The sequence below is a fragment of the Calliphora vicina genome, chromosome 1, assembly GCF_958450345.1.
Source record: "Calliphora vicina chromosome 1, idCalVici1.1, whole genome shotgun sequence".
Lineage (NCBI taxonomy): Eukaryota > Metazoa > Arthropoda > Insecta > Diptera > Calliphoridae > Calliphora > Calliphora vicina.
Genome location: NC_088780.1, coordinates 170354029 through 170372352, shown reverse-complemented (window position 1 = coordinate 170372352; position 18324 = coordinate 170354029). Strand labels below are relative to the sequence as shown.

Sequence of the window (18324 nt, the reverse complement as noted above, 5' to 3'; positions counted from 1 at the left end):
TAAAAAATGTATCATTTGTTATTTTTCTTAAACATTTTAAAAAAATATATGTATGTATATCGGTTTAAAAACTAAAAATGCGCGAATAAGCGATGTTTTTCGAATATTCATATCTGTTCATTAACAAAAATATTTTGCGCATTATAGTTCAAAATAACAAGAAAACGGTAACTCTGAAATCATAATCAGCTTTTTTATTTAATTTAAATTAAGACGGCAAAATTTTGTGTTCACAATCACAATAGTTGTATCATACAACGTACAACTACGTTGTGAATTGAACAAATACATATATTATGCATGGAACTATGAATATTTAGTCTCGGGGTACAGAAAATTGTATTTTCACAGTTAAATTAAATGCGGCATCCCAATAAGCATTTTTACTGGAATTCAAGTTGAAAGCAAGTGTAATTCAAGCCTTGAATTATTGTCAAGCAATTGAATTACAGTTGTATTACACTTTATTTCAATAGCATTCTCCAGTAAAAAGGAAACATAAATTCAAGCCATATGTTTTTTGTTTGAAAAATAAATAAATTTTCAAATATTTTTCATGTTTAAAGTATAATTACATTTGCATTCAAGTCAAATTCCAACAAAATGTTCAAGTGCTTGAATTTTTGGGGCTTTGGTGCTTACTGGGATTGGATTTCTAATATACAGTGACTCACAGCTTATTTGATGCAGGTAAAATTATTTTAGAAAATCGAAAATTAGTCAATGTTCGTTCAATTTATCAAATTTTATATAAAATGTAATGATATATGTCCTGCTATAATGCTGAGGAAGAAAAAATAACAAATACCAATCTAATTGAAGAAATATTAATGAAAAAAAAATAATTTTCTCACAGCTTAAATGATGCAGTGTATTTTATTTATTCTCTGATAATGAAATAACGGTGCAATGCACTTTTTTTTTGTTTATGCGCTAAGCTAAGGTAATTTTAAAAAAAAAATTACAAAAATAAGTTGAAAAGATATTAAATTTTTAAATGGGAAAACAAACTTCAGTTGAGTAAAGAAAATACGTTATTCGTCATTTTAAACTAGAATTTCCAAAAAAACCGAAGAATTTCAAAACCACGGTTTCGGTTTTAAAAAATTGAAAACCGGTCTCCGGTTTCGGTCGGTTTTGTGATAACTTAAAACTGGTGTTCCTTGTTTCCGCCGTTGAAATTTCTTTGACGATTGATTCCAAGTATAATATCTTGGCATTTCGGAGTATAGCAACGTTCGGGAAAATTTATCATTCCCGCACATATCAAAAAATCTAGTCAATGTTGTAGATGACGGTCGATCAACCATTTTCTAGACGCCATGTCACTACCTTTGGTCACATATTTACAGCTTTTGATAAGTGGACATATTAGTGAGCGATTATTGTGGACTATTGCGAACATTTAAAAATAAATAGCCAAATCGATCCAGGCGTTCTGCGATTTTAGATATATCGAAAAAAAGTGGGCGTGGTAAATTTTTTATACGAATTTTACGACGAACATTTAATAACAAATTAGCCAGACATTTTCCGATTTTAGATAAATCGAAAAAGTTGGAAAAGTTGGCGTGGTCAGTTTTTCCTTCAGTAAAAACTTAAATTTGATAACTACGAACATTTAAACAAAAAATTAGCCAAATCAGTGTAGCCGTTTTCCGATTTTAGATAAATCGAAAAAAGTGGGCGTGGTAAATTTTTCATTCCGTAAAAACCTAAGTTGGGCTATGACCCACTTCTAAATTTTTAATTTTTCTTCTGAAAATAGATTAAAAGTAAAAACAAAATCCAACGATATATTTTTGAAATTGATGCAATTAGTTCCTCAACTGTCAAGCACGAAAATAAAATAGACGATAAGGGTAGATCTGCGCCAAATAAAATATTTAATAATGCAGATAAGTGATGGATTGTGCGTAATGTTAAAGAAAAACCCAGTTTAAGTGCTCCAAAGTTGAAGAATGAAGTTGAAAAATATTTAGGTTTGACGGGTTCTGCGCGAGGCAAATTTTGATGGAAGGACTGCCCGAAATAAGCCGTTGATAAATGCTGTTAAGAATCGAGTGTTGTCGACAATATGCTGTGAGCTTATTTTAACGAGAAAATTATTTTTTTTTTTCATTAATATTTCTTCAATTAGGTTGGTATTTGTTATTTTTTCTTCCTCAGCATTATAACAGGACATATGTACAGTGAGTGTCACTCAAAATCGTACAACATATTTTTTTTAAAATATTATGAAATTATACAGGCAATAATAGGTGATTATATAAAAAATTAAAAGTAATTTTATTAATTGGAACAAAAAATATGTATTTCAACAAAAAAGTTAACAAAACCTCAATTCGTTAAAAAAATATTGATGAAAATTAAAGAACATCACAAAATTCATGTATCACTTAAATTCGTAAAATTATATTAAATTATAATTAAAACTTTAAAAATTAAAAAAAATGCTAATATTAAATAATCCTAATACTTTGTAGGGTATCATTTGCTATTTTTTAGTGCCTTTACGATTTTAAATGAAGCGTTGATATTCTGGGCACTGACAGTCTTACCCAATTTTTTTATTTGTGGATAAGGGCAATTAAAATTATACCCAATTTTCTAATAGGTAATAGCACACACAATATAAAAATAGCATTTTAAAATATTTCCAAAACATCAACTTTCTAAAACTAATGAATAAAATTTGACTACGATGGTGTACGATTTTAAGTGACATTCACTGTATGTATGTATATCATTACATTTTATATAAAATTTGTTTGATAAATTGAATGAATATTGACTAATTTTTTTCGATTTTCTAAAATAATTTTACCTGCATCAAATAAGCTGTGAGTCTAGAGTATCCAAAACCGAAACCGAAAATCGGTCAACCGGTTTTTTCATCTTTATAAACTCGACCGATTTCGGGTTTCTTTAACATTTCGGTTTTTTGAAAACCCGTTTTTTAAGACGGTTAACCGGTTTAAATGAAATATATTTTCAAAAGCTCATTTAACCATATTTTTGAAAAACTTTGATACCATTTTTAAAAATATTGATTAATTATATAGAAAATTGTAGCATTTGACAATATTGCTTTAAGAATTCAAAAATTTTAAAGTAGCGTATTTTACATATTGAATAAAAATTTAGTATAAACCGGTTAACCGGTAAAGACAAAAACCGGTTAATCGGTTTTTTTAAAAGATAAAAATCAAAACCGGGTTTTTCAAAAAAACACCTTTTCGGTTAAACCGGAAACCGGTTTCTTAATTTTGCGGTTCGTGAAAAATATTTTAACTTTGTACGAATTACTTTCTTAGTAAAAAAGGCTGAATGGTGTGAACATATGCTGGCGAAATATTAGCAGAATCGCAATTAATAATCAAAATATAATAACTTAGATTAAATTAGATAAACATGGAGTTCGTCTTAACATTAACATTAGGTGTGTTCGCGTACTTTCCAGTAAAAAATATCCAGTAACTTTATTTTAGAGAGTAAAAATACATTTACTCTAAATCTAAAAAATATCCAAAAAGTACGCGAATAACAATTTATAAAAATATGTTGTATTTTATTATAAATCAATTTAAAACGTTTTCATGTTGATATTTTTTACTGGACAAAAAATGTCCAGTAAAAAATATCATGTTCTCTATCTACGAACTGTCACTTTTAACACTATCTTGCTCTCTCGTTAAAAGTTTTTAAAAGTAAACGAACGGAATCCCGAAACTTCCAGTGATAATTTGTACAAATTATGAAGTACGCAAGCACAACTATTATCAATAGTTGAAATGATAACTTTAACGTAATTTTTCCATTTTTCTTTAACGATAAAATATTAAAAAATTTACATCAAAACTTCGATCTTTACTTTTTTAAAAAAATTTAAAATTTAAATAGAATGTACATTAGGGCTATAACCAAATGTTCACCCAAGCACCACGCGATGGCAAAACTTGTGTTATTTACGAAAACCCTCACCCACAAAAACGAAATTTTAAAGACAAAATTTTGTCAAATTTGTATTACTTTTTTTATTTTTTACAGTCAAATAGCAGATTTTTTCCCGTTACCGCAAATTTTAAATATAGATTCGAGCCAGATTGATATATTTAAAAAATAAACTATTTGCGTTTTTTAGATAAAAGAAAATAAAAAAATTATCTCCAAACTTTACCGCGTTTTGTGGGTGAACTTTTTTGACAACCGCGAAAAAGTAATACCATTTTTTTTAAATAACTTTCAATGATCTATTCGACTATGCTAGGGCCATTTTGATATTTGCAAAACATGTAAAAAAGTTATAGCCCTAATTTACATACTTATGTACTTGCAACATGTGTAGGGCTATAAACTCTATGAAAATATCACAATAGTTGGAACAAAGATACATAGTAGTGAAAACACGTGTAACTATAACGGAAATACTATATACATACTATCAAAATATAAATTATATATGCGATCAAATTTGACGTATGTCAAATACTATAAATTATGTCAGATTGTGAATAAATAAAATTGAATTGAATAATATGGTGTTTGTAGGATATGCAAAAATTGTCAACATAAATACTTATTGCTCATTTGCAGCAACGTCGTCATAACTCAAAAAATTTAAATTTTCAGGAGACGCATTTTTAGTTTTTAAACCGATATATTGTTTAAATTTTTTTACTATATGTAGTCCAATTTGGTCAAATAACATCTGGTTAAAACGTTAATATGAACACACAAACGGCAACGCTCAATAAAATAATACGTTATTCACTTTTATTATTCACGTTTATTCATTTTCTACTATTCTTTCTTTCTTAAAAGAAAACGTTATACATATTTAAATTAACAAAGAAAAGTAAACAAACTTTGACAGATAGAAGAGAAACAAGTAAGAGAGCTATATTCGGCAGTGCCGAATCTTATATAGCCTTCACCAAATTATACTTCAAAATACAAACTTTAAATATTTTTAGGTAAATAAAATTTATTTTTTTTCCAGTTGGTTTTTACGAATTGTTATTTTAATTTTTTTTTTAAATTTTAAAAAAAAATTTTTGTTTTTAAAATTTTTTTGGTGAAAAAAAATGCGGGTTAAAAGATTTTTTTTTTGGTGAAAATTTTTTTTTCCGATTTTGACCCATTTAAAGTCAAACTTACTATGGTCTTATATACGTCGTTGCAAAGGTCTTTGAAATATCTATCATTAGATAACCATATTGTTAATTAATGACTTAGTAATACAGATATAGGTAAAAAATAGAGGTTGTCCTGGATAATAAACACATCATTTGAAATCGATCTCTTTCACACATCATTAAAAAAAATAAATAAATAAATGAAATAAAAATTAAAAAAAATAATAAATGTAGGTTAATGATTTTTTTATGGAAATGTTTATTATTTTGAAAGTATGTAATTCCAAAATTTTACCTTATATTAGACATGGTTTGTTTATTTTTTAAAATATTTTTCAATATTAAACATTTAAATTAAATACATAGTACTACATACATATAAAATCTTTATTTTCAAAACTTAAATGCGATCGACGCGATCGAATTCCAATGTATGTACATATTTTCATAATTGTTCATGATCTTTACAGTATGGATAGGTCCGATATGTACATGTCGATACCTTCATTCTACAACATGATAAGTCAATGAAATGTGTAAAACATCAAAGGGTTTTAACGATATCTCAGAAGAGGTAGGAAATAGAACTTTAGTATTTTGTTGATTGGCTTGTAATTGTATTATGTTTTTTATAGTCCATCAGTTTAATTAAAATATTTAGGCGGATTTCGAAAATGTGTCTATGACTTGGCATGTTTTAGAATGTAGTTATCGATGAGCATCAACATACATACATTTACATATAAATATTTTTCTAAAGCCGCTGTTACACGAGATCTTCTCATGTCATAAACTCAATTTACAATGCAACACTGCCAAGCATAGCGTTCATAAACTCAGTAGATTTTGTTTTGGCAATGTTACAAGTTCATTATTGCATGACAATGCTTTTCAATGCGCAAATTTTTTTAAAATTTGAGCCTTGTTTTTATTTATGATTCTTTAATACATACTTTGTTTGAGTTCTTCATACAATTATTTTGCAGGCAAAAGAAAATTATAGATATGTTGTTAGAAATGAATTTTTGTTTATGTAAATAATTATGTAATTTTACGTAAATTTACCAGAAAAAAAATGTATTTACTGAAATGTCATTGCATAGTTTGACAAAGCAGTATTGTCATAAAGTATTGCTTTGCCTTGTAAACGAATTTATTTGCAGTGTTGCATTGCAAACTGTGTTTATGAAGTCAGCCAAAAATATACACAGTATGTACAATGTCCATATATATCTATGTATATTAGGGCAATAACCAAATTTAGGTACTAGCACCACGCGATGACACATGTGTTATTTAAGATAAAATTTTTTTCGGGTCATTTTGGAATAAAAACCTCACCCACAAAAACTATTTTTTAAAGGCAAAATGTTTATTAATTTTTTTTTTTACTTTTTTTATATTAAAATAGCAGATTTGTCCAGTTACCGCAAATTTTAAATAAAGATTCGAGTCAGGTTGATATACTATATATTTATAAAAAAAAAAATGCGGTTTTTGGATATAAAAAGAAAATAAAAAAATTATCTCCAAACTTTACAGCGTTTTGTGGGTGAACTTTTTTGACAAGCGCGAAAAAGTAATACCAAGTTTTTTAAATAACTTTCATTGGTCTATTCGACTATGCTAGGGCCCTTTTGATATTTGCAAAACATGTAAAAAAGTTATTGCCCTAATGTACATACATACATACATATATACTTATATATGTATGAGCATTTGTTTCTTAAGGTACTATGATGATACTTTGTGCGTTAACAAAGCACTCTGGTGGTATGCGTTATTCCAAGATCCCTATCTTGGAATTCTTTATTACGATAATGTCTAACTCATTCATGTTTCATTCGTTTAGGTCCACGCTCATTTACAACACTATCAGCAGCAATGTATTCCAGTTGGTAGCCAAAATCAAATTCCACTTCTTTGTGCTGTAATTAAAAATAAAAATATGAATACATGAACGATTGTTAACACCTCGGTACTATATATATATATATATACATATGTATGTTTGTATAACTTTTGATAATTAAAAAAAGCTTTTTATTTATTGAGTTTTTGCAAAGATTAAATTTTGGAATTAAATTTTTATTTATGAATATTTTTAAAGAAATTTTACAGTTATATACTAGATTTTTCTATTGAAAATGGAAATATAAAAACAATTTTTGAAATTTATAATCAGTAATCAGTAATTCCGCAATTCCCAAAAAAGTGTTAAAAAAAATCAAAAAAAATTATTTTTTTAGTTTCGTTTTTTGGATGGACCTGGTCCCTTCGATGTCTACAATTTTAAAATTTGTTTTCATTTAAAATATTTTTTTTGTAAGCTTTTCAAAAAGTATAAATTCTGGCGAAAATCGCCTTTTTTCAAATTCAAATGTATATAACTTTAGAGTCAGTCACGATTTTTAAACAATTCTTTTTTTGATTGACTGGCAATTCCACGAGAAAACACAAAAAACCTTGAAACTTTTTTTCAAGATGATTTGAATAGAAGAAAATAATAAAATGTTAATATGTGAAAGTATTTAGATCATATTACAACATTTTAAAGACAAAAATATTAGTTTAAACTGATTATATTTAATTTTTGAATGTTATAGGGTAAAATTGCGGCGAAAACTAGGCTCCCAATTAGCTTGTAGTATGAAATGAATTTGACTCTGATTTTTTTTTTGCTATTGTCAAATTGTTTATTGAAACCGAATGTATGTATATTTTCTATTCACTTTTTTAGTTTTTGTATACATATATTTACAGAAAATATATTGTTTTATTATAAGAGAAAAATCTGTCAAGTACGGTATGTAACGTACGATATTAAATTTTATTTATTATAAAATCATCCAAACATTGTTTTTATTTAAATATGACGGATTGTAAAGGAAAAATATTTCGTTTAGTGTAAGAAATTAAAAGAAAACATAACGCCTCGCACGATTCGAATAATTTCGCATGTACCTCAAAATGAGTTCCGTTTTATGTCACGTACGATACCCTTATTTCGCTCAATATTTTGGACAACAATATTTCGAAATAACTTTTTATTATTTTAAAATATAGTACCCCCTCTGAATGGAACATAAAGACCAAATTATTTTTCAGATACTCTTATTTTTGCAAAATCTATTCCACTCTAGAGGAGTACAAATGTCACGTACGATGATATGCAATTGCCCATATACATACATTTGTTTTTAGTCCCATAAAACAAAAATGGAGTAGAGTGGGTAAAAATGTTGAAAATTTAATTTTCAAATGCGAATATCTCCTAAGTTATAAAAGATAATTGAAATCGGAACACAGACGTTTTAAATATGTAACATACCCGGGACCCCTGGGTGCACCCTTTGAACTCGACAACACTTCTTCTTTGCGCATATCAAATTTCAATGTAATCGGACTAAGTGTTTAGAAGTTACAGATTTAATTAATTCCTTCTTTTTTTTTTTCTATACCACTGTTAATATTTTTGGCATTACAAACATCAGCACAAACTACAACAAAATAGTGTATGAATTTTATGAAATTTACCTTTAGATCGCAAATAACTGCAATGGCCGTTTTCTGATGGGCTTCCGCGATTTTATGTTCGACCAAGTAAAACATATATTCATCATAGAGTAGACGTATTAAATGAAAACTGCCAAAACTGGATGCAGACCGCAGTGTCAAGTCTCGAATTATCATTGAACTATAAAAACTCCATTTAAGTAGAAATTGCCGAGCAGCTTTAGCATATCCAGGCTTTCCGCAATAATCTTGCAAAGCTGAATCTACAACCACCTGTAACCAGGCAGCCCATTGCTCCAATGAACTTTGTTGTTGCAAAGCAGATTTAAAGTCGTTTTCTAGGCGCTGTACTATGGCCGGTTCGCATTGACACACCCAAGCGGCTTGTTCCTATAATTAAATAATTAAATACGTACAAACATATGTACGTACGTATATGTATTTATAAATTATAATATTTATGTATCCAAATTTACTATAAGTAGGTACATATGTATGTTTAATTCATCAAATGACTATTTAATTAAAAAACATTTATATATGTACATTAGGGATATAACTATTGACAATTTTTGCAAATATGCAAATTGGCGTAGCATAGTTGGATAGAGTATTAAAAAATAAAAAAAAACACGGTATTATTTTTTCGCGGTTGTTAAAAAAGTTCACGCACCAAACGCAATAAAGTTTTTCATTAAATTGTTTCAATTATTTTGAAAAACAATATATTTTATTTTATTAACTGCGGACATACTTCAAAAGATAATTTTTAAATAAGGGAAGTATCCCACATACTTGCAAAAAAAAAAAATGAAATTATTTATATAATTTTTCAGAGAAAAAAAATTTGGTTTATTTTAGAAATTGGTGTTGGTGCGTGATGTTTTTGATTCCAAATGACCTAAAAAAATGATTTTTACTTATACAACATTGGCCATCACGTGGTGGCATGCCAAAAATATCGCCAAAATTAGTTATCTGCCTAATGTACATATGTTTAATGGATTACAAACTAGATACATCAGTTGTACACCAAATATTAAATAATTTAATTCATATTCATGGTTATGTTGTGTAGTCTTATTTAAATGCCTTAAAGTTTACCTGGACGTTGTGAAAGTCTACGCGATTTAAGTCGTTCAACATTTGTGATATTTGGCCACTGTTCTGAAGAACAGCACGGGCTGCTTGAGCCAAATGATTGAGGGACGTATATCGGCGCAGTGTTTGACAGAATGCCGAAACCGCTGATGATTTTATTTGTACCATGCGCTCAGGAACACCGATCATTGATTCACATAACCAAATTTCCATATTTTTAGCAAAGTTGCGTATGGCTTGCGTCAAAGAGTTTGGAATAGATCTTAAGACATCTGGTATTATAACATCTACTATATTCTGGTAAAATTGATAGTCAATCTAAAAATGTAAACGTAAGTAAAAATAGATTATAAGGTTTGAAGAAGGACATCAATTATAGTGTAATCAGTAATAGTACCTCACGCACGAACTTCTGAACGCCTGTGCAGTGACACATTAAATATAATTTAGTTTTAGTTAAATATTTCTCCTCTTCGGTACACTCATCTATACTGCTGTTTTCACGCCAAAAATCTCGCCACAGAAATTCAATAGTATTAAATTCTAGGTTTAAGACAGCGTCCAAAAAATTCTCACAATGCTCACGATACATTGAACGAAATGTTTCGACATCTTCTTGAGTTAACTCACTATCAAATGTGTTATCCAGTTCGATTGTAGGAAATGATGGTATCGCTCCAGCACCATCGCCAAGAAACTAAAATATTAAATACATTACTTACGTACGTGTCTTTTAGAAGGGAATCAATAATATTACTTACTTGTCCACATGCTTCGTGTGTTTCCGTTTTAAAGGAATGTGATTTTTTGGAATACCGACTATTATGCAGCATATTGTTAGGGCCACCAGAGTGTAGTGAACTGGATGTCCCAGCAATGGGACTTGAACTACAGGGGGTCATAGGATTTTGACTTTGACTCTGAGTCATGTGAGCAGTATTTGAGATTTGTGTTTGAAATGCTGGCTTTTCGTCAAGAATTTGATTAAGCATCGATTCTGGTTTGATGCGTATTCCATAATAATGATATTTGGAATTGCCTCGAGTACCAAGACGTCGAGTTCTCAAACCCGAAAATACGGATCGTATCAGTTTACCAAAGCTGGCTGCATTTACAGGTTCGATTTTGCTTTCATTGCAATGCTGTATGTAGTGATTATACAATGTTGAACGTGGCAAACTAACGCCTTCTGCAGTTTCGTAATTCCGCGACAGCCATTTAATCTAGAAAAAAAAAACATCTTATGATATTTATTCAGTTTTTAAATATCGCTCATTTGCTGCACAACATCATAATTAAAAAAAGGTCGTTTCTATCTTTCTAATCTGTATTTAACCCAAATTTTTACTTATCAAATATACGAGAAAACATGAATTTTAATTTTGACTTTTACAACGAAAAAAAGTAATTAATTGTTAGTATAATAACACTGTCCAACAGCATTTTTGGAACAGACTATAATTCTGAAAGGTCATGTTGAGTAGATCATTTTTGTAGAATACACTTATAGTCCAGCTGGTCTCAATTTTTTTTACAGTGGGTCAAAGTTTTAATTTTTTGATCGGAGGTAGCATTATACTAACTGCAAAAAAATGTTGTAAGTTAATATCTGAGAGAATTCTTATTGTCAGAGTTATATTGTAGAATTTTATGGGGATAATTTTTGTGGAAGATCTTAACCACCTATCTCCTCGAACTTAAAAAATATTAAATCCATTAAAGTTTTTTCGAAATGATTGTATTTCTTTAACGGTGGATATTTACTTACAGTCGCTGAGGCTATTTTGTTCGTGTTCCCTAAAGTGTTGTGGTCGTGGTCCGGAGAGACATTTCCTCCGCCGGAGCTACTTCCTCCCTGTATATTAATACTTCCGATATTTACGGAGTTTGTAGTTGTAGATGTAGGCGTTTGGGATGTACTATGGGTCTCTTGTATAAATGCAACCTCCTATAAAAATAACATAGAAAACATGAATGAGATACATAATTATATACATAATATGTACAATACATATGAATTGGAATAAACAATAAAACTGCGTTCTTACCGTTAAACTATGTGGAGAATCTCTGCTATGAGACTGTGAGGATGTATTTAACAGCAGACTTTCTTCCACGGGAACTATATATGGCAACGAAGATGGATGTGTGGATGTATTCAAAGGTATTGCTGAGGAGTAATTGGGGGCTGTCGTTGTGGAATAATAAGACTGCCCACCGGCCTGATAATCTCCAATGGGACAAAATGGATAGGCCCTAAAAATAGAAATTTGTATGTTTAATTTCCCTCAACAGACAATATATAAATGGGAGATTCAAACGGTCTGCTATTAGGTCATATTGTCCTAATATATTATGGTAGTTTAATCGAATTATGATAGTTTAATCGAATTTTTGTTGTGTTTCAAACAAAAAATTCTAAACTAATAAGACTTTTTGAACTATTGGTCAATTCACAAGTTCTCCTATCATGTCATATTGTCATAATGTACTAATATTTCACAATGGTTTGAAAATGTTGTTATTGCCTTACAAGCATAAAATGTCCTAAAATATTACTACTCTGTATGCTATTTTGTTTATTGTGTTATCGTAACCAACTAGCAGAGACATGCGCCGAGTCGGGAAATATTAGGACATTATGACAATATGACAAGATAGGAGAACTTGTGAATTGACCATATGCTTATTGTTTTGTCATAAAATAACACTTATTTTGTTTATAGCACAACAACAATTTGTTTAAACTATCATAATATATTAGGACATTATGACAATATGACCTAATAGCAGACTGTTTGAATGCCCCAAATATATGTATGTATGTATATAGTGTACACCCAGAGAAAAAACGACTTAAAATCAATAAAAGCCATATTGAATCAATAAGAAACATTAACGAAAGTCTAGTAATGTTGAAATTTTTTATTTCAATATCGAAAAATATTGATTTAAAGTTGACAATTATTGATTTATCGTATTTCAACATCATTATTCTATTGAAATCTATTATTATGAACATTATTGAATTAATATGACGCGTTCTTATTCCTAAGTTGCAGGTTTTCCCTCAGTGTATGAATCATAGAGAAGCATAGAGCGGAAACAAGAAAACAGACCACTTAGGGTTTTGACAACTGAGTTAGGCCTTTGACATGTCCTAGAGTTTCCGATCTATGTGTATTTATATATGTTATGAACATACACTCAATATCATATGTAGTGCGATTAATATCCCCCCGTAAAATAAAATGGTCTAGTGTTATTCACAAGATAACAGAAATCCAGCAGTTTAGTTTTACTGTGGCAAAACATTAGACACAAGTTATACCGCGACGAAGATTGATATCTTAATAGTAAACATATGTGTTTTTACTGAATACAATATAACTACATACATTATACATACAAAGAAGTAATAAGTGCATCATGAATATTATTATTTTTTTAAAAATTCTAGTACTTCCCATTGTATATTTATCTCAAATTTAAAATCATTGATATCAAATAATTTTCAATTTTACCTTTTTTCAATTTGAATTTTAACTTACATTTGAGATTGACTTGAATTGCTATGATACAACTCTGTGTCCACATATTGAACTTGATAGTTTTGGCCTGCATCTTGGTTTGAAACTGAAATAAATAAATACGAACAGAAACAAACAATAATTTAAATGATTGTTATTTTCACATATACTAATTACACAGTGATACAAAAATAAACGAAAAAATATGCAGAGGTTGTTCTCTCTTTTTTTGTTTTGAAATTAATTTTAAACCGGACTAGATTTGTAAAACTCGGTTGGAAAATGGCTGAGATACGGTAGTTTAAAATCAGAACGCTTTCCAATTAAAGCTAAATACAGTCAATTATTACTCACAAGCATTAGGTCTGCTCATTTACTTTCCCAGTAAATACTTGCAACGAGAGAATAAAATCAAAATTTACAAAATTACTCTCTTAAATTCTCAAAAATAGTAAAAAGTAAATGAACACTTTTCCAGTAACAATTGTTTTATACACACAATTTTCTTATTTTATTCCTTTTAAAATGTAAAAAAATACTCACATTTTCTTCAATTTAAATTTTTAAATTATTTTTTTTACATTTTTTCACCACAAAAATAAATAAATAAATAAATAAATAAATAATAACACAAAACATATGAAATATAAGCTGCTAACAATTACGAGTTCAAAATAGGACTTGTAATAGTTTGCAACGAGAGAACAGTCTCTAAAATTTATACGCTCTTGATTTTTGCTCTACTTGAAAGTTTTTTGAGTTAAAGAACGCTTTTCCAGTAACAATTGTTACTAACTAGTAACAACTTTTAGTTATTGAACAAAGCTATTGTATGAAAAAACTGAAAATGTCGAAAACATGTTTTCACAAAATCACTAAATTATCATAACTCATTAATTTTTTAATAGATTTTTATTTATTTGCGTGCTTTGGAAAGCTACACTCTAAAAATTACTAGTATAAAGTAAGTAAAATTTCATGTAAAATTACAGAAAGTGCGTAACATAAGAAACTGTTATTTTTACGGGAAAAATGTTTGTTGATGGGAATTATATGCCATTCGTAAATATTATCGCGAGTGCACTGTATGTATTTTTACCCTAATTATAGTGGAGAAAAGTTACCTAATATACATAAATGGAGTAAATTTACAGGAATATTTATTATTATTATTAGTATGCTTTTTCATTAAAATTTCAAAACAACATACTTATGATTTTTTGAAATTGAAATTGTAGTGCAATGATTTAAAAATTACGCATATACAGAGTAGTATTATTTTAGGACATTTTTTGCTTGAAAAGCAATAAAAACCATTGTGAATTATTAGGACATTATGACAATATGACATGATAAGAGACCTTGTGAATTAACCAATTGTCTTATTCGAAAAACTTTATTGGTTTTTGGCTTAATTTAGTATTAAACGATTACCCGAAATGAACATATTGATTAATAGATCAAAAATATGTACTCGTAATTTCATTCGAACAAGAACCTTTTCAAATCAGAATGTGTATAATGATATTTAAAACATTATTATTACCATTATTTTCTCTAAATATGAATATCAATAATTACACTCTGCTACAAAATGACACTTTTTGTCAGAACTTGAAAAGCGACCTAATGGGGGTTGTAGGCCTAGGTGAGGACATACTAAAACTGTTTTCAACGATTTTGAAACACCCTCAAAATTTTGAGATATTTTGAAAAAACTGTTTTAGGGTAGATCGTAGTACTTTAGTACCTCTAACTCACACATTTTTAGACCGATTTCAAAATTTTAAAATCGGTCGGTATTTTATCTGTGCATAAATAATACTGTAATACTAAGAAAGAAACTTATAAAGAAATTCCCAAAATATTCCCGTGAAATATTTCCCGATTATAAAGACTAGGTAATTAAACACTGATTTTTAAAGATTTGCTCATAATTTATCAGACTGTTTGATTCATAAAAAAGTTTATAGAGTAAGTTCGGGTAATATGGTATAGGCGGGTAATGTGGTATAGCTACTTTTCTCTAAAACTGAGAGCATAGGAGTAACGGTACCAAGCTTAGGAGTTTTATGATCTCAGAATATTAACATTGGGTGAGTGCATTTCATTTTTGCAGGTCATGGAAATAGTCAGTTGTAAAAAATCAGCGTGATCTTGTGGTAGACTTTTTTTGTGATCTGTTAAAAATTAATTTTTTTCTAAAATAACTTCATTAATTTAATTTTAAAGTCAAATGGGAATATTTTGCTATTGAATAACACATGCAACAATACAGCATATTTAGTGTATATGTTTAATTTTATCATAATTTCAATAAACCACGTGGTGGTCGGCTAAGGTGGTATAGCTAAAGAATTTCAAACAAATAATATGTCAAAGAAAGGTGAAGTAAGAAAATGGCCAGCGGAAGATTTGAAGAAAGCTATCTGATCTATTAGAAACAACGTGATGGACATTATTTTAGCATCAGTCATTCAATGTCTCCTACGAAGCGAAGAATGTATTGAGGAGCTTCTGGGAAGCTTAGCCAGCCGTCAACTTTAATCGCATCCATTGAAGATGATTTAAATAAAATGCAACTCATTTACATCGGATATGTGGTTTAGTATACAATATTCACAAAACATGGTATACCACATTTCAATGGCTTGTTAATGGGTTGTTTCTCTTTTTCCCAAACTTCTCTGAAACTTGAACATAAACCACTTTTTTACTTTCATGGATGTAAACCTAACGCTTGTAGTAGAACACCAGCTAAGAACTGTTCCAATCGAATTAAGATTCCAAAAATTACAGTCAAATATAAAATAGGTATACCACATTACCCGATCTTACTCTACTTATTTCAAACTGAGTTTATTTCACATATGTATGTATATTAGAAGAATTTTACAATATACATACATACATATGTACATAGGTTTAATTACATAGTTTGGCATTATATAATTATAGTGTATGTTACCGTCATAATCCAAAAAATAGCTTTGAATTGGTCTCCAACGTTGTTATATTCCAATATATGGTTATTTTTTTTCACAAAATATGTCTAAAATGCGCTTAATTACAAGATGTCTAAATAAAGATTCGGACAGCAAACAGACAGGTACTGAACAAATATTTAATATCCAGAGGGTTTTTATTATTGTCATGAATTTTTTTTGTAATAAATTCACTTGTATTTTCACTTTAATAATAAATATTTGGAATAAGACAATAATTGAATTAACAAGTATCGATTCCAAATCAGAAATAAAACTAAACTGAAAAGTTTAATTATGTATGTATGTAGATCAATAACGTTCGAATGGTTACTGATGCAAAAAAGAAGAAATGTGTTCAACTGTGTCGAAAAACTATTTACAAAGTTAAATGGGAAAAGGAAGGAGGAATATAAATAACATACCACCACAATATGATAAATTGTTATGACGTCGATACATTGTTGATGCCGTCGCCGAGAGAGCCGGTGGAATTGGTGATAAAATTGCAGACGATGAAAATGAAGCTGCAGCAGGAGCAGGTGGAGGAGGTGAAAGCTGCAAGTGTGATGGTGGAGAAGCTGCAGTTACAGCCGAACAGCTTGAAGATACGGTAGCAACGACTGTCGACTGCTGGTGATACTGATGATACAAACGATGGGCTATAGAGTTTTGCTTCTTTTGGGATTGTGTTTGTGGCTGCTGATGGTGTTGTTGTTGTTGTTGAGTGGATGATAAAACGGACAGCACTGGCGAAGATAACTGTTGTGGTTGCTGCTGTTGACTCAACGATTGCTGTTGGTGCAGGTGTACCTGGCGATGTTGGTAATGATGGTGGTGGTGATGATGATGATGATGGTGATGTGGCGTTAAAGCCTGATGGGTTTGTTGAAGGAACTGTGGATGTTGTTGATTCCGTTGGTTTTGATGACCACTTATAGCAAGAGCATTACAACAACACCGTTCCAAAATATGATTAAAATTTGTTGACGTATTTAAATGCTGCTGCAAGTGGTGATGTAAATGCTGCTGTTGATCCAAAGTCAGTCGCGAATGCATTCGTTTGATTTTAAAAACAAGTTTAAAATTTTAAAAACATTTAGCTGGATGAGAAGAAGATTCGTCATTTACTATGCATTTCCGAAAATATTAGAATGCAATGCCGCCTCCACACACATACATACATATGCATACACATACGTGAGAACGTTAAGGTAAACAAAAGAAATCATAAACAAATTCACAATTGTGTAAATAGACGACAAGCTACCGAAAAAGAGACCGACCGAAAACCCGTCCGAACGATGACTAACCAAGCAACCGATTCAAATTGAAAATGTTTCCATGTGTCCATCTATCAAGGACACACAATTGTGTTGTCTGTCCGACCGTCAATCTATCTGACTGAATGACTGCCACTGTATCTCTTATATCAACTCTGTGCAAAGTGTTGCTTTTTTTTTGGGTTGTTTGTTTTGTTTTTATAGCGCACGGGAGCAAAAGTGAAGCGCTCTAAGCAACACAATATGAAAGCGAAAGTGAACGAGGCCGGAAGGATACTAAATGATAAATACATACATATGTATGTATGTATTGCGAATGATAGATAGATGGATAGTAATGGTTGCGTGGGTGCCTGGTATGTTGGTATATATGTATGTATATATTGGCAGCAAAATAAATCCGTTGAAGGAGAGGCTAGGATAGATACCAAAGCACTTGCTAAATATTTGTAGCTAAGCAACTGCAGCGCGTAAAATATTTGACGCACGTCTGCAGCGAATGGTCGAATTACAACTGAAAATAAAATTTAACTTTATCCCGGTAAAATGCCTCAACTAATAGACAATGAAATAAAACTTTGACAAGGATGATATTGGTGATGACGACGATAATAATGATGATGTTTATGAGTCAAAAAGGGGATGGTTGTTATGATACTTACGTGTGAATGCTTTAAAGAATGTGAGTATTTGTGCATGTACGTACATACATACATACATTCACTACAACCACCATTATCCTCCATCCACATTAACACATTATCCGAAAAGC

General features: G+C 29.8%; 1 protein-coding gene across 1 annotated transcript; it reads right to left on the bottom strand.

Moving 5' to 3' along the window:
• Nucleotides 1-5377: 5377 nt before the first annotated feature.
• Rfx lies at nt 5378-17499 on the bottom strand. Its single transcript, XM_065512307.1, has 9 exons — nt 16695-17499; nt 13307-13391; nt 11804-12011; nt 11524-11703; nt 10517-10978; nt 10153-10452; nt 9759-10073; nt 8676-9044; nt 5378-7066 (listed from the first exon to the last, which is right to left on the bottom strand). Exons 1-9 carry the CDS (start codon nt 17326-17328, stop codon nt 6968-6970), a joined length of 2652 nt encoding a protein of 883 aa, XP_065368379.1. The 5' UTR covers nt 17329-17499; the 3' UTR covers nt 5378-6967.
• Nucleotides 17500-18324: the final 825 nt, after the last annotated feature.

Excerpts from the sequence above, each read along its gene's own strand:
- Rfx (XM_065512307.1), bottom strand. The coding sequence starts at position 17,328 with ATGCATTCGCGACTGACTTTGGATCAACAGCAGCATTTACATCACCAC. Across the intron at positions 12,012-13,306 it reads AATTCAAGTCAATCTCAAAT|GGCCTATCCATTTTGTCCCA; the intron begins GTAAGTTAAAAT and ends TTCTATTTTTAG. Across the intron at positions 10,979-11,523 it reads ACAAAATAGCCTCAGCGACT|ATTAAATGGCTGTCGCGGAA; the intron begins GTAAGTAAATAT and ends TTTTTTTTCTAG.